Source organism: Sceloporus occidentalis, unplaced genomic scaffold (genome assembly GCF_023333645.1).
Source record: "Sceloporus occidentalis isolate IW3139 unplaced genomic scaffold, rSceOcc1.0.p SCAF_4, whole genome shotgun sequence".
NCBI lineage: Eukaryota > Metazoa > Chordata > Lepidosauria > Squamata > Phrynosomatidae > Sceloporus > Sceloporus occidentalis.
The window spans coordinates 178,139,809-178,163,200 of NW_028316984.1; the positions used below are offsets into that span (position 1 = coordinate 178,139,809).

Consider the following 23,392-nt stretch of genomic DNA (forward strand, 5'->3'; position numbering starts at 1 on the left):
CTTTTTGATTCTCAAGAGAGTATACCAATTGAAATAGGTTTTTGCAAATTCAGTTCATATTTTTCATGGGTGCTAGCAGAACACACTAGCAACAAGTAACCCACACTTAATAACACAGCACTATACTTTGCTCACCTCAATGGAATGTTGGTCTTGATTTAGTCAGATGGGCAGCTTTTTTTAAACAGGCAACTGGGTGTCCACAGTAAGCAATAAAGAAAGGTTGCTAAAGTTGTACCTGCTGAAACTCTACAGATGAAAAGGACAAGGTAAGTTTGAGCCAGCTACATGCAGTAGTAACAGCTCATTGAGAGGTGGTCTTTCTCAATGAGAAAGTGGACTTTTATAGGAAAATGTCTTCAGTCCAGTTCCATCTAGCCCTAATAGTGTAAAACTCCCCCTCTCTCCACACATTTCCCAAATCATCAACCATGGTCTGCAACATCATGCCATACCTTTGGCACATTGCGCAAGAGAGCTTCATAAAAAATGAGTTCCTTGTCTTGCTATCAGCATGGTCTTATGCTATAGGAACCAGACTGCAGATGCTTCTGAAAATCTGGAAGTGGCGAGATCAACTGGTCTGACTCCATTCTTCTGCCATTCTTATTTTTATGACGTTACATCCACGTACACAGTTTTCTTTTGGAGAATTCAGCTCAGCTCCTGTGCTATACAGGCCTGTTTGAGAGGCAATCTATTTTTGCTCATGGGGTGTTAGACCTATTGGGTTTTGTTCAGGTTGTTTTCCCACTGGCCACTGACATCTAATGAGTCCAATGTCAATGGGGTAATTAATCTTCTATGAGTTTGAGTCCAAACTTTAAAGTCACCATCTAAGGTGCTGATTCGTGTACCCAAAACAGACTTTGGACATTAGACAACAGTGTTAAAATTCATACTAAATCCCAGTCGACTCACCACATGTGACAGAGCCACTGGCCACCGGTAGCCAGTATGACACACTTGCTTCATGAATTTGTTGTCATGGACAAGTAGGCCATCTGATCCTGGCTTTTCTGGCCTGTATGAATTTGCCTGGTTGTGGCCTTGGTTGCAAATGTTAAGCTTAGGCCATGTACACCCATCAGATGATGTGTGTCCCTTTGTGTGGAGATGGAAAAGCAGATTATTTCCATTGGGAGTGTCAGTGTTTTGAGCCTTAATTACTTTGGCCTGTAGTTGGACACTGTTGGTTCCACAGGCATTCTTGATGATGGTTGCCCTTGGTCCTTCCTGACTGTCCTTTTGTAGGATGGAATTTGTTATCCAGTCAGGTTTGATCATATAGAGAATTAGACTGGCTAATAACAAGGACCTTAAGCAGTAACAAGATTGATAAGAGCTGCACAAAACAATCTATACAAGATTCAGCACTGGAAAAGAAATGCACAAGGCAAAGTCTGCAAAAATTAAAGTTGAAAAGAGGAGATACCATACATATGCTATAAGTTGATGATAACAATAAAAACGGTTACAGCATAACAACTTAATCAAATGTAATAAGACTAGCAAAGGAGAAAAATAATATCAGACATCTATTAAAACACAACTACTGAAGCAATGACAGCATGGATAATAAAAGAAATAATAACTGAGCAAATGCAAAATAGCTATAATAGGTCTGTTAAACCCTCCAGCTCTTCTACATTTAAGAGACCAAGACCAAGCTTTAAATATAAAGGCTATTAAATTACTACAGATTAAACACAGTGTGCTCATGTATCATGTGATGCGCAGGCTGTTGCAAGAAGCATGAGTCACCACAAGACCTTTATGAGATTGTGCACATTCAGATAGTTTCCTTTTGAAGAAGAACCAGATCTTATAGGAAAGGCACCTGTGTTGCACACAAAAGATCCCTGAAGAGCTTGTCTAACCAAAGGACAAAAGACATGCAGGGATAACTGTGTTGGCCATTTAGTAAATTCACACAAAAATCCACCAAACAGTGATACCTTTATTGGCCAACAAATTGCAAGCTTTCGAAGCTCCACTGGCTTCTTCATCAGGCATGAAGTTACAAACCAAACAGGAGAAAAATTAGAGATGTTAGTAAGATGTCTACATTCTGTTGTTTCTGTCCATAGTTATGATGGTATGGGGAGGGTATTTTGCAGGCTGGCTCCTCTTCCTTCTGACCATGTGGCAACTGGGACATTTTCAAAGTCCAAGAAATTTAAAGTCCATTTGCATCTCAACCATGACTCCTCATTTGCAATCCAATATGTCTCCATTCCTGTGAGGCCACAAGCCTCTTTGTAGGCAGAGGACATGAGAGATACTAGAGCTTGGGAATTACTTTTTAAAGGTAAATCATTTTGTTACTTCTTAGTGTTTTAAAAGTCCCCTTTGTATTTCCTTTTTGAGGGCGGGGGAACCCTTCGGACTGAACAGAAAATGGCATGGAACTTGAGGGGAAAAAATCCTGTCAAAACTCTTTGTAAAAATATCCTTTAAAAGTAACATGTGAAATGAACTGAAAATCTTTACTCATTGCACAAATAATGCTGCTATTACCCATGATGCTATTTTTAAAATGTGGCATCATTACACCTTTCTTAACTAAAACATAACTAGTTACAAGTAGTTGGTTGCATGAAATACATTACTTCCAAGGTCTGGAAGATGTGTCTGTGAGATTGGAGCCTGCATGACCAATTGTTCTAACTCTAGCTTTCCATCCATTGCATCTTTTGTGACAGTTTTCTTCTGAAGAGTCAGGACTCAGTAGGATAGCATACATTTTGCATAGAAAAGGACCCAGTTTCAACTATTGATTTCTCCAGTTAGGGTGAGGAAAGATTCTTGTCTGAAACACTGGAGAACCATTTGCAGGCAATGTAGTGCACAATACTAATCTGTTTCACTGTAAGACCCTATCCTGTGTTTCACAGCAGTATATTCCAGACTGAGTGCAGATAAATGTTTTGTAAAATGTAAGCCTCAAAGCCTATATATTCAGGAAATGTTTATAATATAAAGTATGATGTCTGTATGGCAGAGAGCATACTATTAAGAGTGTAGGCTTACTTTTGAGTGTGAAACCATCTAACTTAAAACAGAGATCAAAGTAAACTGATGGGTATATATTAAACAAATGACTAGTTTATTACAAAACTGTCAAAAAGACATACTGCTCTGGTACAAAGTGGTTATTTGTATCTGATGGCTGATGCAATCTTATGCAAACAGGCTGATGTAATCTGATGGCAGGCAGGCAGGACAGGTATTCCTAAGGTGGCCCCTAAATTGGCCTTATATAAATCTTTCCCCCCATTAGATGGGAAGATAATTGTTGACATTAACAGGAACAAATTAGATCTGTTGCTGACTAATATAATGGATGCTGCAATGTATTGCAATGCATGTGTGTTTGAAGCCAAACGAAAGAAGATATAAAATATTCCTTATAAATACAAGTACTGCTGTCTCTATAAATTCTAAAGATGATAATTGTTTTACAAATCCAGGTCTCTATCTTTCATCCACTGATGATGTAAGATGTATGATTCTTTAGATATAAGACCTTTGTGAAGAAATATGATTCAAGATATGAAATGCCTTACATTAAATGTAAATTAAATGGTAAGCACTATGTGTAGATGATAAAAATTCTATTTTCCTCCCTTAGAGGAGTGTATGTTACTATTTTGTCCATTATAATAAAATAGCCTAAAAGAATAATAGATACCCTGTTCATTTTCCCATATAAAAATATTGAGATTCCAGTGCATAAGACAGCTTAAGTGGAACATTGTTGCTACGTCTGCCTGTTTATTCTATGCACATTGGGAACCCAGGTAACCAGAAAGTACAAGAGGGACTTCCAAACAGATACAGATTAGACAAATTACGACAAACCTTCAGTCCCTCATTCTAAACAGATGGGATGGAACACCATGCTAGTTTCAAGTCAAAACATAATTTCTTCCTTGTACCCAATATAATCTTTGAAAGCAAGAGTCAAGTCATATCTTTTGGGCTTCATACCTAAGAGTTAGCATCTTATTAGATATCATTGAGACAGAAAAGTTGCTCTCTCAAAACATGTATGGATGGGTTCCTCTAAAGTCCCTAGAATCGTACTTTCCCGTCACTCATTTGCCTGCAAAACCACAGCAAGCATCATTAAGACATTACAGAAATGACCATATCCAGTTTGTTCCCAAAGGCTCACCTACTTATTTCTTTATTACAATGTGTTAGGTTTGATGGAGGAACGATTAGGCTACTGTCTACCATTTCTATCAGCCAAGTCACTTTGTTCTTCCATGACTGAAGAATCCAGTCGTTCTCTTCTGTGTAACTCAACACCTTGTATATATCAGTTAAAATTGATTGGTAAAATGTATCTCATGAAGCCCACAATGTTCCCTTACAAGGTCTACAAACTTTTTGAGGCCTTTGTCAAGCCAACAACAAGAATATGATATAGGTATGGTGATGTAAGCAATGCAATCAGATTAGTCTGGAAGGAAGCCATCAATTCATAGTAGTTTAAGATACAGGGTAACTCAAAACCAGAATTTTCATATTTATAATGATCCTTTGATTTGGATTTCCTGCATGGCAGGGGGTTGGACTGGATGGCCCTAGTGGTCTCTTCCAACTCTACGATTCTATGATTCTATGATTCTATGATTCTATAAATGTAACTTGTAACACTATTCATTGTACTGCGAACTAAGAATCTGGAAGATATTCCAGATCATACAATAAGCTAAATAAGCACCTCCCCACTACTACTAATTAACATTATTTACATTGTTTTTGTGGGTTTTTCAGGCTATGTGGCCATGTTCTAGAAGAGTTTATTCCTGATGTTTCATCAGCATCTGTGGCTGGCATCTTCAGAGAATGCTGGCATGGAAGAAAGTTGTGTATATATATATATATATATATACTGTGTGACCCTGGGTAGGGAGGAGTGATCTCCATGTTAATCTGTGTATTGTTCTGCTGTTAATGGCAAGGCCTCAGGGTGGGAGTATATGCAAAGAGGATTAGTGTCTGCTACATACAGGTCACAAAAAGGTCATAGAAATAACTCTAGGTGAGTCCGATTTAGATAGAGCAGTCTGCCCAGATGGGCATCCTTATGTGTGTGTGCTCTCGACAGATATTTTCATGTGGCACACCAAATAACAATGCTTCTGATTTTCAGTAGTCAGACAGTTGGAGTACTTAGCTTTTATGGCTGTAGTTGTGTAATAGTAGCATGTCAAAGTATAGTACACCTTTGTGACTCATGTCATCTAGAGATTAAAGAGTCAACTACATATATTTAACTCTTGTTGTCATAGAATCACTGACAAGGAAGGGACTGCAATGATCATTTAGTTCCTGCCAGACAGAAATACACAACTAAATCACTCATGAGGGAAGGCCATGTCTGTTTAAAGTCTTCCAAAGCAGGAGAGCAGTGATGTAGACTTAAGTTGATTGACTCTTACTCAAGTCAGACTCAAGTCAATTCTTGATAAATTGCTCTGTGTATTTTTGTTGAAGTTCTTTCAGGAATTCAAAACAGAGACTTGAAACATCACATAGTGTTCATATATTGGCTTCCCTTTGTTCTCCTGAAATAGTCTAAACATCCTCTCAGAATAGCAATATAACAATAGCAGCTTCATTTATATGCCTGAGTCAAGCTTGAGCCCTTGGCTAGTACTGAACTTGCAACCTCATGGTTTGTGAGTGAGTGGCTGCAGTACAGGCATTTAACCACTGCACCACCAGAGCTCCAGAATTCATGAAATAACCAAGACGTGTCACTACAAGATGGTAAGTCAATGTCAAACCAGAGATATTGGTAAAACCAATGTCCAGAGATATTATATATTGGGATCTATTTGGTAGATGCCAAGGAAGAGTTTCTTGAGTGAGTGTATACATGTTTGCAGATGATTATTATTATTATTTGTTGTTGTTGTTGCTGTGTGCCTTTGAGTCATTTCTGACTTAGGACAACACAAAGACAAACCTGTTGTGGGGCTTTCTTGGCAAGATTTGTTCGCAGCTTTCATCTGATGCGGAGAGCATGTGACTTTCCCAAGATCACCCAATGGGTTTCATGGCCAAGTGGGAAATTAAACGCTTGTCTCCAGAGTCATAGTCCAACACTTAGACATTATTTCCTAATTAGAAATCTTCTTTAATGCCTGTTCAAGCTCTTGGCAGAGGAAAAACTGTATATCCGTTTATACTGTCACATATAATAAAAGCCTGTCCTTGACATAAATGGCCTGGATGTGTCCAGAATGTAGCAAAATAATCTCCCACACACATAGGGGTGTTCTGAATGTTAAAAGTGTGAAAACAATCTGCGAAAAGAGGCCTATGTGGTCCATGAGCTGCACTGTGTCCACCTCTGTTGTAGTGTGATACAGTTTGAAAATCATACCTTTGAAACCTTCAGATTCTTCACTGATAACCTTCAGATATCATTTTATGGCTGAGCAGGGATTCAAACCCTGGTCTCCAAACCACTACACCACACTGGCTCTTATCTTGCCTTTTAAGAAAATATAGTTTATAATGGCAGTTACAGTACTACCAATGGATCAAGATCTTTGACTGCGTCTAGTAATTTTCCATTAGTTTTCTCCTTAATGAAGCTATTGATCTGTGCTTCTGCTTCTCTAGGAGTACTGAAGTTAGTAAGAAGTACATCTGTCTGATAAAAATTTTTGGCATCCCTTAAGAACTTCTGAAGAAGTTTGAAATGACTGTGTGTGAAAGGGGCATTGGCAATGCTCAGCTCAATTTCAGCCTGAGGGTGGTTTAGCACATGGAGGAGTTGATGAAAACCTTCATGTATTTTTGCTCACTGATCTCACTCTGAGTAAAGCAAAGCCCTGACAAAAGCAGACTCAGGATAACAGTTTTAACCTCAGTGACACCAAGGCAAAGGCAATGGAGCTGCTTAGCAGAGAAAACACAACATTCTTATTGGCAGCCTCTGAAGCAAGCCGGTGGTAGCATTTAAAGGTAAAATGTGCATTGCTTGGAGTAAGTTTTGATGAGGGGGAAGTCTTGGGAGGTTTTTGTGCAGTGTTAGCATTATATTATATTATGTTGTTGTTGTTGTTGTTGTTGTTGTGTACCTTCAAGTCATTCCTGACTGATGGCAACCATAAGACAAACATATCATGATGATTTCTTGGCAGAATTTGTTCAGAGGGGGTATGTCTTCCTCTGAGGCTGACTGTGACTTGCCCAAGATTACCCAGTGCATTTTCATAGCTGAGCAAGAATGTAATGTCTGTTCTTCAGTGTCCTAGTCCAACACTCAAACCACTACACCATGCTGGCTCTGATTATTATTATATTGTAATATTACAAATTGTAATATTACAATTACTAGCCTGAAGGAAGAGGATCCTCCTGCCTTAACTGTCATCTTGGCCTGAGAGGGACCAATCAGGCAGACCCAGCTCCACCAGGGACAGCCTGAAGGGAGAGGCTCCTCCCTCCTTAACTGTCATCTTCCAGCCTCCTATTCCCCTCCAGCTATGCTCTGACTGTGTGGGGGAGAGGCTTGTGTACCCTAATGAAGTTATGAGCTATGCTGGTGGTGGTATAATAGCCACCGGCAGGGCCTCCCATGCCAGACAGGTCACAACTGAAGGGTCTGACCAAGAGTGCCAAAGGGCAGGATAGGCTCTCTAGCCTTATGGCAACCATCCTAGGAGAAGGAAAACTCTAATCCCAAACCCGGGCAGATGGTGCTTGTCTAACCCTGTAAGGTCAATCATCTAAGAGAAGGAAACTCTAATCAAACCTACGACCTGAGGACCTCGCTGCCACCGTCCATGCTTGTCAAGGCTTCAGCAGACAAACCTCTGGTTTAAAGGATGAGGCCAGTTCTGTGCACGCTGCGCTCCACCAGAAAAATCCATTGCACAGACTCGAAGGATACATCCAACGTCATCAACGCGCTTGTAGAAAGCACGGATGAATCCTTCCTGAATCTTCATTCACGAAGTAAAGCTAAGATAAGAAGAAGACAAATGTAATCATAATAAAATGTACCCAGAAGACTTCTTCACAGCAGATACTTATGGTGAATATAAAGAAATCAGGTAGTGGGTAACGAAGACATGTGTGTCATCGAGAACATGGCTAGCCAGCAGAGTATTGATTCATGTATTGATTCAAGGATGAGTGTCAATTTTCAATACAGCTTAAAATTCTCCATATAACTATAGGGACTGAAAATGAGTACAGTGCACCCGCATCATATGTGTGTGAAATATACGTGGCTTTCAGCATATGCTAAAAGCTGCGCTAGAAGAAGCCTCAGCGCGCCCCAGAAGGGACAGTGGCATGTGTGCCTGTGGCACACACATCATGCCATGCCATATGCACTGCACTGCGCTGCACCACACACACTCCACCTCATTGTGCCACATGCACCACACCACACCATACCACAGGAATGAGCCCCATTATTATTATTATTAAAAAAATAATAATCTGAAATCCAAAACACTTCTTGTCCCAGGCATTTCAGATGAAGGATATTCAACCTGTATAGAAATGTGTAAGTAAATAAATATTTGTTGCACAAAACTGAGAAAAGAGACACCTGATTTTGTTTGCTTTTTAAATATTTTTCAATTTTTTATTTGTATCTTTTTTCAAGACAAAGAACATTTGCCATAATATACAATTCTCAGTCATAGAGAAAATGACTTGATGTTTCTTGTTTAGATTATCACCAAAGAGGGTAAGCTGCTAGCATGTTGAAAGGGGAAAGAAATAATGCATGGTAAGTCAGAAAATCCAAATAACAAGTCTTCTTAGCCTAGACAGTCAATTTCAGTGTTTTCAAAGGCCAATATTATGTCCCTGCGATCTCCAATGACCATTGTTGCTGTTGTGATTGCTGTGTGCATGTGTCTTCAAGTTGCCTATCAACTTACGACAACTTTCATATAGTTTTCTTAGGCAAAGAATACTTATAGGTGATTTTGCCAATTCCTGCCTCTGAAATGTAGTGTAGAGCACCTGGTGTTCCTTGGCAGTCTTCCACCCAAGTACTAACCAGGGCTGACCCTACTTAGCTTCCAATATCAGGATCTGGTCTTTTTAAGATATTTAGGCTATTCCTGTTGTTAGGTGCCTTTAAAATGACTCCAGTTTAGGGCAATCCAGTTCTATGTTTTTCTTGGTGAAATGTATTCAGTGTAGATTTTCCTACTTTCCAGCATGCTATAGTTGTTTGGGTGTTGGACTAGGTCACTGGGGCATCAGAGATTGAATCCTTGCTCAGCCATGGGAATCCACTGGGTTACTTGGGCAAGTCACACTCTCTCAGTGTCAGAAGAAGGCAAAGTCAACCCTTTGAACATATCTGCCAAGAAAACCCCATAATAGGTTTGTCTTAGGGTTGTCATAGTCAGAAATGACGTGAAGGCACACAACACCAAAAGGGTTTCTATTGCTTTTCTTTTAGGCTGAGAGAGTGTCAGATGGTGGGTTTCCATAACTGAGCAGAGATTTAGACCTTGGTGCAACACTCAAACCACCATACCATGCTGGCTCTTTCGAGAGCCAAACTGACTCTTGAAGGCCACTTCAGGTTTGAAAAGACCCATTTTAAATGTTAATGTGCGGCTGGGTTTCTGAAACATATTTCAGAATATGAATTGCTGTTCCTTTCTCTTGCAAGAAAAAGGATAAGGTAGGTGCAGGGTGTGGAGGCTGCTAAAGGAAGTGAGCATGCCACATGCTGCAAACAGTTCATAACATAACATAATATAACATAATATAATATAATATAATACATAACAGCTTAACTTAGAAGTTGTTCCATCTAGTCCCATGGCATTTATTTGCTTGTAAAGAAGGCTTAATTTGAGATTAGACTGCTAATGAAAGATACTACTCAGCAGTTACTTATCCAATAGAGATGTATTTACAGTGAGGGCAACTGATTTCAGAAAATGCTTAGTGAGGATATATAACAGCCTTTTCCAAGATAACCTTAACCAGAGTATGCTTCAGGAAAGGTAATGAAAAGAGTGCAAAGTAATGAATCTGGAAGCTTTAGATTTTCAATAGTTTAATTTAGCATTTAAATCCCTGTTTACCCTAGTAGCAGTAGTAGTAGTAGTAGTAGTAGTAGTAGTATTTCCTCTAGTGAGCTCAACAGGTTCCCCACTTTATGGCAAGCTATAATCTTGTAGATTTAGGAACCATTTGGCATATGATTATACAAGATTGAATGAACTCAGGACTTTAACCTACTTAATACATATGGACTAGGCCTAAATCTAATTCATAGTTTCATACAGAGTAAACTTGTGGAATCAATGGAAATTGTTAAATCGACACATATAGAGTCATAGAATCATAGAATTGTAGAGCTGGAAGAGACCACAAGGGCCATCCACTCCAACCCCCTGCCATGCAGGAACTCTCAATCAAAGCATCCCCGACAAATGGCCATTCCATTGATTTAGTCAATTTATTCTAGTTGGAGCTACCAACTGGATTCAGGCTCTAATTTAGCCAGTACTTTAATATGGCCCTGACAGTGTCCAAATTAGGTATAGTTCCATTTTTATAGCACAGATGAGGTCTCCTTGACTTCACAAGGAGCTGGTGAATAGAAACTTAATTGGGAATAGCTGTGTGCACTTCTCTTTCTGAAAAGCAGTGGTTTACTGAAGTTGTTCTCTAGCAATACATTCCACCTTATGTCATGCCTGAAAGAAACTATGGCCTAACTCCAAAGTGACCTGAAGCAGCTTTATTTTGGCCTGTCTGTATGGAGCCTATAATAATGGAAACTTCCCACTCTCCATAGATCTGGTCTTTTGTTTCTTTCCTTGTAGACCTTGAGCCCAGCTAAGACTGAAGATCAAAGAAAGAAACAAGGAAAACACAGTTGAAGCTCTGTTACCTGAATTATAGGAAGTGGAATCTCAGAGTTAATATGCTACACTCTTACTCCACCTCTACAGTTATATGTTAAAATGACATCCGTATTATCAGTTTATTTATATGTGTTGGATATCAGTTATAGGACTATTAAGATTAATTCTAATGTAAAGTAACTCCTGTCTACTTCTAGACAAGAAAGCAGCTTCTCAGGGCAGGAAGTGCAGCTCTGTAATGGGGAATCAGTGAGGAAACATAGTAAAATTCATGCTTGCACAACTTGTGATTCATCATTCTGGACACTGCCAAAAGATTGACTAGATCCCCAATCACTCCCCTGCTGGCCAAAGGTTTATGAGGCTTGTTGTCAGTAACATATGGATGATGCCTGAGTGGAGAAAGTCTGCTTCAAAATACAGCATGCCAAGCAGCTGAGACAGAGGAAAAAGAAGACCCTTTAAAAATCTGAACCATACACATTGCAAGGGTTTCAGGTACTGTGGTAAATTATAAATTGCTAGAGCAGACTATGAGCATGTAAAACCTATATGGTAACTGTAACTGTAAATAAAAGAAGTATGATAATAAATCATTGTTATTCCCCAGTTGTTCAGACGTGTGTCTCACTTTTTGATATTATAGCATTTCCCTCTCTCTAATTATATTGCTAATATTTATACTTAGGCCCTATACAGACTGGCCCGAAAGGCTGGCCTGTGGGTGGAGTTGGGCCCCAGTGTTCTGATGACGCACGCCCTGATTCTGCCCCCAGGGTGCCATGATATTGCGCAACACTCTAGATAGCACACAGCAGCATGGCACCTCTGGTACACCAACAGGATTCCACACTTAATACACACAAAAAGGTTAGTAGAATAGTCTACCAGCTACTATGTTGTAAGGTATTGGGAGAACATCCAAATTCTGACTTTGTATGGGTAAAATGTCTTTCTTCTTCTCCCTAACTAACCCAATACTGCCACTCATCTGAGGGGACAATAGGAAACTTGGACAGTTTGGAATAAGCCGACAATGTTTCTTAAACACATGCCAAAAAAGCATCATGGGGTGCACTTGACTTTTCTACTTCTCAGCAGGATTTGAGATTGTTGCCATGAAGAGGATACTCTCAGTATTTTCATGTACAACCATAGCTATGAAAGGCCTGTCAAACTTGATAATAGAAGGTGTAGACATTGGCACCAGGTCCATCGCAGAGGCTGCAGAGGCTTCTGTTCCTCTCTCATCTATCAACATCATGGCCTTATGAATGGCCTACGAAAAGAAATAAAAATTGAAAATCATGTCTATCTATGGAAAGGTAAGTCCTGAATGCATTATTTCAGACTGTTAATGAATGTCTTGCAAATATGTCTGATTATAATGCTCAGTTTCTGTGCAATTGGCAAATTCATTGCCAGGATCCCATTGGGCAATATGGTTTGCACAATCCTTTTGAAGCTGGTGGCAATGGTGAATCTGATCTGAGGTTGTAATCTAGCCTTTAGCAGATGTCCATGGTACTGAATAACTTGGGGGATAGAGTTCAGGACCTTGGATAGCACCTCTGAATAAAACTCAGAATAAATAAAAATTAAAACTAAATAAAACTCTAGAATAGCTTGGCACATTCACATTGTACAGTGTGATAGCAGTTTGATACCACTTTAACTGCTGAGGATTCTAGGATTCCACTGAATCCTAGAATTTGTAGTTTGGTGAGTGACTTAGAATTCTCTGCTCCAGAGTTCTAGTGCACTAGGGCCCTCTAGCAGAAAATTCTAAGAACTCTATCACACTATACTTTATAGCACCACATTTCACTTTTACTGCCATGGCAACAAGGCATGGAATACTGGGATTGACAATTTAGGGAGGGTCATTTAGAATTCTCAGTCAGAAAGCTCTATTGAGAAACCTCACTAAAATACAAACCCCAGAATCCCACAGAAAGTTGCCATGGCAGCTAAGGTAGAATATAGCATTATTAACAGTGTAGTGTGATAGGGCTTACAAATGTCAGGATTCAGTAGGATGGAGCCTGAGCCATTAAAGTGAGATCAAATGTTGTAAGTGTAAATACAGTTCCTGTGCAATGAGGCATCCCATTCTCTTTGGCTGTGGCATAAGTGAGCCAGTCCCCTGTTTTTGCTACTGCTGCCACTGCCACTGCCACTGACCACTGCTCAGCTGCCAACACCTCTTTCCTCCTCACCATACCCAACAGGCAACTCAAATTGTTTGCCTCTTTTCTTAAAGCAAACTTGCCAGGAATGAAGCAACTGTGGCAACAATGACTGCTGTAGCAGGAGGTCTTACAATGGGCAACCACCATGTCATTGAGGTGGGAAAGGACATCACCATAGTTCACCATAGTTCTTCTGTCCTCCTAATAAGTATACTGGCAAGGCTTTTTACCCCATCACCATTACCAAAGATCTTGGACCAAGTTTTTCGCTATCTGGTCAGCAAGTTGACCAAAAGTTGTATTCTCTATAACCTTCAACAAAGTTTTGTCCCTAGATGTTATGGCCTCTCAAAGAAAGGGATGAAGTCCTACATGGACTCTTTTTTAAAATTTGATTTTGAGGTATAATATTCTCCATGAAGTATCTTTCCTTAAGATAATAGCTGCCATGTGAGTGGATTGTCATATGACACAGTCATGAGAGGACCCATGTCAAGAAAAATGGTAAATCATTGTCCTTTTCAGGATATTTTTATACTTGTTTTGTTTCTACTTTAGAATCTTTTCACAATATCTAAAAACTCATTCTACAAAGCAGCCCAAGGAACTGTATCAGGGGCAGTTCCAGAAAGTGGCAATGTTGTGTATTTGCTAGACTTTCAAGACTATCATAGAACCCACATAGTATCGCTTTTTCTATTTTACACAGTGTCCAAGGTACCACCAAAGGGATTTCAAAGTTTTTGTGCCTCACCATTTCCAGACAAGAGGAGCCCTTTGAGCAGGGGTCGGCAACCTCTGGCCCACGGGCCGGATGCAGCCCACGGAGGCCTTTGGTCCAGCCCCTGGCTGCTGCCGCCACCGCCACCGCTGCCGCCACTGCCGATTGCAGCTTTTCGCCGCTCTGGGCGCCGCCATTTTTTTTGCCCAAAATGGCGGCGAAGTCTCACGTGACCTCCCCCAAGGTCGCGCGAGACTTCGCCGCCATTTTGGGTGAAAAAATGGCGGTGCCCAGAGGCAAAGTCTCGCGTGACCACAGAAAAGGTTGCGCGAAACTTCGGCCTCCAGGAGGCCCGCTGCGGCCGCCGGAGCCCTCGAACAGGGCTCCAACGGTGGCAGCGGGCCTCTGGGAGGCCCGTTGCCGTCGCTGGGGCCCTGCAGGAGGGCTCCGGCGGCGGCAGCGGACCTCTGGGAGTCCCGATGCCGTCGCTGGGGCCCTGAAGAAGGGCTCCGGCGGCGGCAGCGGACCTCTGGGAGTCCCGATGCCGTCGCTGGGGCCCTGCAGGAGGGCTCCGGAGGCCGCAGCGGGCCTCTGGGAGGCCCGATGCCGTCGCTGGGGTCCTCCAGGAGGGCTCCGGCAGCAGCAGCGGGCCTCTAGGAGGCCCGTTGCCATAGCTGGGGCCCTGCAAGAGGGGTCCAGTGGCGGCAGCAGGCCTCTGGGAGGCCCGTTGCCGTTGCTGGGGCCCTGCAGGAAGGGTCCGGCAGCGGCAGTGGGCCTTTGGGAGGCCAGTTGCCGTCGCTGGGGCCCTCCAGGAGGGTCCGATGTCGGCAGCGGGCCTCTGGGAGGCCCGATGCTGTCGCTGGGGCCCTCCAAGAGGCCCGTTGCCGCTGCTGGAGCCCTCTTAGAGGGCCCCAGCAACGGCAAAAGGGCCGGCAAACAGGAGGAGGCCTCCAGCACTGGCGGCCCCCGCCGGCTCTTCTGCTGGCCTCTGACGGGGCCTGGGGCCCCGTCAGGGGCCAGCAAAGAGGGGGAGGCCTCCAGCACTGGCGGCCCCCACCAGCTCTTTCCCGGCCTCTGACAGGGCCTGGGGCCCCGTCAGAGGCCGGCAAAGAGGAGGAGGCTTGGCCCCCGGAGGGTGGAAGCTCCGCCCCCGGCTTCGGCCCCCCAGTTGTCGGAGGGACAGCAACCTGGCCCCCGGCTCAAAAAGGTTGCCTACCCCTGCCTTTGAGGATGCCATGTTCCCTCCCCGCTTCCAAAATATTCCTAGAGACAGCCCTATTTTTTTTACATGTAAAAATTAGGGCTGTTCTTTATTTGTTTCATTTGGGAATTCACTTCAGTTATGGGGGGATTTTAGACAAATCTCTAAAATGAAATGGAAGTAGAGGGACAAAAATGATAGGGGGAAAGCAGTGTATAATTGTGAGAGAGAGCTTAAGCAGTAAAGCTATCTTAATGTACAAAGAGAATAAAGTTATGACCTGCTTTTTAAAAACAAAAACAAAACCTTAATTCTTGATTCTACACAAGGGAGGAGGAATACCATCAACTTACGTCTGAGAGCCGATGTTGTGGCTGCCCTGTGATTCCAGACAGATCTGCTCTGTCAGTGAAGACATCAACCACACCCATAGTGTACATTATGTCCTTCAGGTTAAGCTCTCCAGTAGCCTTGCATTTTGGAAGATAGACATTGACAGAGCTATATAATAATAATAAATTTAAAAAAAACAGAAAAAGGAAAAAAGAATGGTCAACTGCATGAGAAAACCAGTGCAAGACAGGCTTGTTCTACTTGAACAGCAGAGACAGTATGGGCCATGCCTCCTTTAGAATACAAAGGGTTGTAGTATTTTGGAACATCCTCCTACATTCAAAATTTCAAGCCAAAAAAGGGGGAGGGGCATTCTCTGAGATACAGCATAACAGATAAAACCTGACTTAGAACCTGCTGGGAGTGGTCTCTGAGATCTTGCTTTGAAGGCACACTGCTTCTGGTTGGTTGAAACTGCTTTCCTAAAAGACTCCCAACTAGAAAAGTACAGAGATGCTGCCTGTCAGTATAGGCCATTGCAAATTGTGGCCTACCAGATTTTGTTGGACTTCCCAGATTTTCGTAGAGATCAAAAAAAGTATTATCAGTGGTCAAAGATAATGGAAAATGAAGACTGATAAGATATGAAGACCCACAGGTCTTCCAGCATGGATAGACAGGCCAACCACTTGATCCAATAGTGTAAGGCAGCTTCATACCTTCAGATCTAATGCTGAACTAGACTGGACTTTGGTTTGATCCAATGGGATTTTTTTAAATTTAATCTTTAAAGGGTTAATTATTGTTTTTTTAATTAAAAAGAAACTGAATGTGATATACTGCTCCTTTAGGAAAGACTTGTTAGTTAGTTGTGATCAAAAGAAAATTATGTCTGGCCCACAAATTGCCCAGCAGAACAATCCAGGATGTATCTACTGAAAACTAACCCCCAATATATTAAATGGAAGAATAATAATAAACTCCCAAGTTAATGCACTTAGGGTTGCAAGAACAATAAATCAAATTATCTTGATGTGATTTAAAAAACAATAGCACATCTCAGTATTTCATGTCACCTTAAAGATATGGCACCAGTTTTCCTAGGCAAGAGGATGCCTTTATAAATGCATTTTATAAAAGCTTTGCCTTCAAAACATCCTCCTCCAATTGTCATCTTAACCCTCAATCAAAGGTCCTAAGTCGGAGCTATCCTGCACTGGGTCCTGTCCCAGGTCAGTCCACAGGCCAACACAGCGATAGACAGGTGTTTACATATCAGCACACATGCTGCTCTGCCATGGACCTGCTACCACCAACACTCCATACCTGCCTCCACCATTGCATCTGCTGAGAAAACCCCTATCACAGTCCATAACAGCAGAAAGGGGGTGCCTGGCCATAACCACATGCCCGGGCTCCCTCCTTTCAAGTCAGAGACCATAATGCGGGGTCTTCTCAGAAAACACCCTTTTAGATCAGGTTAAGGCGCATTTGGGCCAGGATCAGGCCGTATCTACCAGACCCACATCTGGTCTGCCTGATTCCAGCCTGGTGCTAATGGATAGGATGACATGAGGCCAGGCGGGGGCGGGGGGAGCACTGGCCTTTAGGTCCATGCATACAGGCCCCAAATCACTTGGCACCACAGTCAAACTTGAAAGCAGTTACCTCTTCTTAAGTACTCTTTTCCATGTTCTCAAAGCGCCACATGATAAGCTGCTGGCAACTTTATCCACCTGTCCTTTGTCAGGTAGGATAAAATATGCAGCCGCTTGTCCATCATAGGGCATTTTCACAACAGTGCAAGAACGCTCATCGTCATGGCCAGCTTCAAACATTCCCATCTGGAACATCATAGGCACTTGCACAACAGTGTATGGATCCACATAGAAGTTGTGTGCTTCAGTGTACTTTGGATTGAAAGGCTTCTTCCATTTGGCTGACAGAAGAAAGAAAGTGTTAGTGGATAATTTAAGAAGGCATAACAATTTTATTAACTGAAACAATATTATTCCTACCAGATCATATTGTATATAAGGGACTATGAAATTAAAATGGAATCATTTGGGGCACAGAACATTTCAAGACCTAACTTCCATCTTTGACTTCAGAGTGCAGCATGGATTCTCTGGGTGGCCTGGTGCAAGTCACATCTCTCAGCCTCCTCAGTAAATGGCAATGGCAAACCCCATCTGAATAAACCTGCCAAGAAAACCCAAAAAGCGAGGTGGGGTTCTCTAGATGTGTGTGTGTGTGTGTGTGTGTGTGTGTGAGAGAGAGAGAGAGAGAGAGAGAGAGAGAGAGAGAGAGAGAGAGAGAGAGAGAGAGACTGTGTCTGTGCCTTTAAGTCTCCAGCTATGGGGGGAATGGGGGGAGAGAAGTGTGTGACATGGCTGTATCATATAGCATTTTAGGATTCATAGAATTCTCTACTGTGGAGCTCTAGTGAGACCCCAAACCCCACTGTTCCTCGAATTCTAAACACCTCCCTAAACTACAAATCCTATAATTCCATAGGACAGAGCCAAAACAGTTAAATTGGGATCAATGTGCTATAACTATGTTGCACATATACATTCAGAGTATGTACTCATTACAACAAAAGTGTTCTCTGTGTGCTGGTGCACCAGAACACTGTCATAGTGATCATAAGTCATGGTCAGAAACATGAGATGTAGCAAGCTTGCTGAAAGTTGCCAAGTCAAGAGGCATGATTAATGTTTGAATAGGAGAAGACTTCAGAACCTTCTAGACCAGTTCTCACAGAAGTGGCCTATCTGTGTCTAGTTTGTAACATTTCACACTGCAGATGGAACCCACAGTGTTGAATATTCTTCCACAGAAAATATTATGACTATGTAGATCAGAGAACAAATAGGGTGATAGAATGCATCCTTGCCTGATCCCTTTGCCAAGTGGAAACCATTCTGTTTCTCTAAATTCCAATCTAACTGTAGCCTCTTATCCTAAGTACAGATTTCTCATTGGGACTATCTGATTTAGTGGCACTCCCATAACCTTAAGAGCCATCCATAGCTTTTTGTGATCAATATAGGCAAATGCTTTCTGTAATCTATAAAGCACATAGAGATTTTTTTTCTCCTGGAATTCCTTTGTATGCTCCATTAGCCAATATATGTTTGCAATGTGGTCCCTGAACCCTGCTTGTACTTCTGGGATTTCTCTTTCCATGTATGGTTCCAGTCTATTGTGCATAATTTTGAGCATAATCTTGCATGTGTGGAAGATTAATGCTATGGCCTTCCAATTGCTGTAGTCTTCTCTCTCTCTCTCTCTCTCTCTCTCTCTCTCTCTCTCTCTCTCTCTTTGTGGACTGGGATATATACTGATTGTTTCCAGTCTGTTGACCACCATTTTGTTTATCCAAAAAAAAAAATATTATAAGAACAGGTTTGGACTCAGATGAAGGAGAAATGAAGCTAGGAGGAAGGAACATCAACAATCATAGATATATGGACAACACCATATTACTAGCAAAAAACATAACAGAGTTGTAGCAATTACTAAGGAAACTCAAAGATGAAAGTGCAAAGACAGGCTTAATGTTGAACATAAAGACAACAAAAATAATGACCATAGAAGAAATACATAAATTCAACTTAGACAATGAAAAAATCAAAATAGTTAAAGAGTTTCCATACCATGCATCAAACATTGATCAGAAAGGAAACTGCAGTCAAGAAAGAAGAAGAAGACTGCGGATGGAAAGCCATGGAAGAATATGACAAGATCCTAAACAGTACAAATATACAATTGAGAACTAAAGTTAGAAGAGAGAGCCGGACAGTGACAAAAGCTGAAAGGGAAAGTAATCAACTCATCTGAGATGTGGTGCTGGAGAAGAGTGTTAAGAATACTGTGAACAGCCAAAAAGACTAACAAATAGGTCCTTAAACAGATCACAAGTTCAAAAATCTCCTTGGAAGTCAAGGTGATCAAACTGAGGCTGTTGTACTTTGGCCACATCACGAGAAGGTATGACTCATAAGAAAAGACAATAATGCTAGGAAAGAGAGGAAGACCACACAACAGATGATTAGACCCAATCAGAGAAGTCATGGGTATGATTTGCAGGAACTAAGCAGAGTAGTGGAGGACAGGGGATATTGGAGATCTCTTATCCACAGGGTCACCATGAGTCAGGGCTGACTCAAGGGCAGTTAAAAACAAGAGATCAGAGAAGGGAACCTGTGGGATTTCTCATGTTTATCAACTTCTGCTATTTCTAGCACCCTGACCAGACTGCCTGGGACAGAAAAAGACTTGAGTCCAACAGCATCTGCAGGATTACAGGTGCCTAGTATTATCTTTAAAAAGAAAAAAAAATACCCTGCCTCCTGAGAAGCATCCAACTATATTCTTACTCTTTCTCTCTGCCTTTTTTCCTTCCTTGCCATAAAGGTGTGACTTGAGGTTGTCAATAGCCATCATTATAGTAATTCATAACAATAACTCAAAAGATCGGAAAACATGAAAATAACAAGATAGCAGATAACAGAGTATGGGCCTGTACAGACAGACCAAAATGAATCTGCTTCGGGTCACTTTGGAGGTATGCTGTTTAAATGACACATGCATCTTTAGATGCCAGAAGCTGTGCCAAAGCTGCTCTCCAGTTCTTAGGACTGGAGCTTGGCTCTGGCGTGGCTTCTGGCCTCTTAGGACACATGTATCATTTAAACATCATACCTCCAAAGTGACCCAAAGCAGCTTTATTTTGGCCCGTCTGTATGGGCTCTATATTTTCAAGATGATCAGTCAGTCTTGTTTAAAACCTGAAGAGCTCCTCTTCCTCAATCTTATTTCTGACATGGACTCTCTGCATAGTCTTGGGCAAGCCACTTAATCTAGCTATACACCCATCGTTTCCTAATCTGTGAAATGGGAATAATTATGCTTTCTTGACTAACAGGTGTCCTGTTGGGAATTCATTCATTAGATCTTTGAAGTGCTATGACACTAAGCATGTCTGCGTGAAAAGGGCAAGTTGCTGCATTGTGACTATAATTAATCAATCACTCTAAAAGCTTTAAATCCCAAACTGCTCTAAACAACCAACAAAGCAACCTTAACCCCATGTTATTAACTGAGTGTGTTAAAGGAATTAATTTTGCAATAACACAAAACATTGAAGGGTGGCATGAAAAATTGAATCCCATTTTTAAAAACGGGCTCTACATTTTCTTACTCTCCCTTGTCTACATCTTCCCTTTTTCTTTTTCTGTCATGTATTTTTAGGCTATACGCTTGAAGCTAGGGATTATATAGTTTCTATTAACTGTATGTCTGGAAGCTTTTGTTGTTGAATAGTGGAGTACAGTATATGTTTCAAATAAATAAATAAATAAATAAATAAATAAATAAATACTCTAACATGCAATCAGGAATAGTATGGTCCAAGAAAAGTGTTACTCTTGATTCTACTGATGGGTCACATACTATGATGTCTGGGTTTTTTGTGTATGAGTGTACAGTATTTATGTTTGTTGTTTTTATGTTTTTCCAGACTATAATGTATACTTCACTTCTACTAACTGAATAATGATCTTTCAATCCACAGCCCTGAGATCTTTCAGTTGTTGTATCTACATACCCAATTAAAGTTAGAACTTTGAAAATTGGATGATTTTTTACAATCTGAAAATTTATTTAATATTTTATCCTCCTTCTCCATCCAAAGTGAATGTTGCATCCCCTCTTCCTTTACTGAACTCATTTAAAAGGGGTTTATTAAGTTTAGAAAAGATCATAGTGAATTCTATTATTGTATACTCATATATATGTCTAGACATTTTAGTCAAAAAAAATTTCCAGTTCTGGGCACCACAATTCAAAAAGGACATTGAGAAACTGGAGTGTGTCCAAAGGAGGGCGACTAAAATGGTGAAGGGTCTGGAAACCATGTCCTATGATGAACAACTTAGGGAGCTGGGGATGTTTAGCCTGGAGAAGAGAAGGTTAAGAGGTGATATGATAGCCCTGTTTAAATATTTGAAGGGATGTCATCTTGAGGAGGGAGCAAGCTTGTTCTCTGCTGCTCCAGAGACTAGGACTTGGAGCAATGGATGCAAGCTCCAGGAAAAGAGATTCCACCTCAACATTAGGAGGAACTTCCTGACAGTAAGGGCTGTTCAACAGAGGAACAAACTCCCTCGGAGTGTAGTGGAGTCTCCTTTCTTAGAGATCTTTAAACAGAGGCTGGATGGGCATCTGTCGGGGATGCTTTTATTGTGATTTCCTGCATGGCAGGGGCTTGGACTGGATGGCCCTTGTGGTCTCTTCCAATGCTATGATTCTATGATTCTATGACCCAAAAAACTTGAGTCAACTTATCCACAGGTCAATGTAAGTACTGTACTTTAACGCTCGTAAAAAACAGGGCTATTCCCTGGTGAAAGGCAAGAGTCCTGGAAGCACTGACCCTCCCCTATTCACTCAACTATCCTGCCTTTAATATGAGCACAAACAGTTATGCCTGCTAGAATTTTGTAATTTTGGCACTGTTTTCCTTGCTTCATCCTTTAGATCCTTTGTGACATGCCCCTATGTTTTACCCTTGGCTTATCAATGGGTCATATAAAAATCCATAATTTTGTCCCCAAAACCCACCCTTGAATTATACATGAGGTCAACTTATAGTTGAGTATATACAGTAGTTTTTTTAACCTTGCAAATACAGGCTATTTAAAAACAGCAATAATTCTAGTCTCTCTTTAAGCCATCGTCTCTACTTTTTTTATTCTGTGTGAAAACCATTCCTTTTCAATATTCCCAACCCTTATTAAGATTCAACTGAAAAACTTACTTCATGAGATAGTAGAAAGGAGGACTGAGGAGTTATGCAAATGATAATAATATTAATGTGCTGAAAAGCTAGCATGTTTAATTTTATCAACATACTATTCCTGAATATTTTCAAGTACTTTTTCCTGAAGAGGAATATTATCTATTTCTTTCACATTTTCTCTGAAATAGCACAGATCTCATTGTAATTAAGAACATTCCATGCTTTATAAACAAAAGCAATAGACATACATATATTTGTCATAGGTTACACCTTGGAATTACATGGAGCGTGAGAAGCACCTCAGATTATCTGCAGATGGGATCACAAGTTTGTCTTACCTTTTAAGTACATATAGCTAACCAGTAGTATTTCAGTAATTGGGTCCACCCCATCAACAAGCTTGGCAATCTTCCCATGGGTTTTCCTTTCAACATAATTATTGATGTGCTGTTCAGTTTCTACTGTGTTCTTAAAGTTCTCCATATAAATGTCTCCTCCATAGATGTTTCTGAGTCCATTTAAGAATTGCTCTTGTGGATGGAGCTTGTTTTGTACAAAGAGGCAATTACCCATTTCTACTTGGAGGCCAGAGCCTCCATTGTTTAGCATGTAAATGAGGTCATGGAAACCTTCATGGATATTTCGTTCCTGGATCTCTGATGGCCTAAAGTCCAGTCCCCTAAGGATCTGATCTAAAGTGTTGGCCCTGGCACCCAAGGCCAGCATTGCAAAGGCAGAGGAGATGCACATGGGAGAGAAGACAATGTTCTTCTTTCTGGAATAATGCCGCGGGCCTCCATTGGAAGATACCTCCCTGAAGAACTTGAATGCAAAGTCAGAATTACTGTTGACTAGTACCTGGCTTGGCATATGGGTACTTCTTTGGCTGAGTTGATTGTCATGATGGGAGTACGGTTCATATCGGTAGTTGTTGCGACAATTGTTGTTATTGTCTGGGTAAGGGTTTTTAGCAAGGCTCCCAGCAATTAAAAAGAAAAAAAAGAATATGATCTTCATTTTGCCCCCTAAGAAAGAAAAGAAAAGCACATTAATTCTATTAGCACATTCTTTTTACCAAATTCTTGTTAGATGAAACTTGACCTAAACTTTTTGGTATCATTGGCTATAAGCTAATCTTGAACCCTGGCCATAGTGATATCTCCTGCTTCTCATGCACTGATAAGATAGAATTTGAACTACCACCATTCATTATACATGATTCAAATGCTTACCCCAAGGAAAAATGAA

General features: G+C 41.1%; 1 protein-coding gene across 1 annotated transcript; it reads right to left on the reverse strand.

Annotated features, from left to right (window-relative positions):
• Window positions 1-11,976: 11,976 nt before the first annotated feature.
• Window positions 11,977-23,161, reverse strand: LOC149315085 (alpha-1-antitrypsin-like). Its single transcript, XM_089523596.1, has 4 exons — window positions 22,483-23,161; window positions 17,005-17,275; window positions 15,357-15,504; window positions 11,977-12,168 (listed from the first exon to the last, which is right to left on the reverse strand). The coding sequence occupies exons 1-4, from the start codon at window positions 23,159-23,161 to the stop codon at window positions 11,977-11,979; spliced, it is 1,290 nt and encodes a 429-aa protein (XP_089379722.1).
• Window positions 23,162-23,392: the final 231 nt, after the last annotated feature.

Bases quoted from the DNA above. Each gene is read 5' to 3' on its own strand.
- LOC149315085 (XM_089523596.1), bottom strand. From the start codon at position 23,161: ATGAAGATCATATTCTTTTTTTTCTTTTTAATTGCTGGGAGCCTTGCT. The intron at 17,276-22,482 runs GTAAGACAAACT...TTCTTCTGTCAG, and splicing joins TAGCTATATGTACTTAAAAG to CCAAATGGAAGAAGCCTTTC. The intron at 15,505-17,004 runs GTAACTGCTTTC...ATTATTATATAG, and splicing joins AAAAGAGTACTTAAGAAGAG to CTCTGTCAATGTCTATCTTC.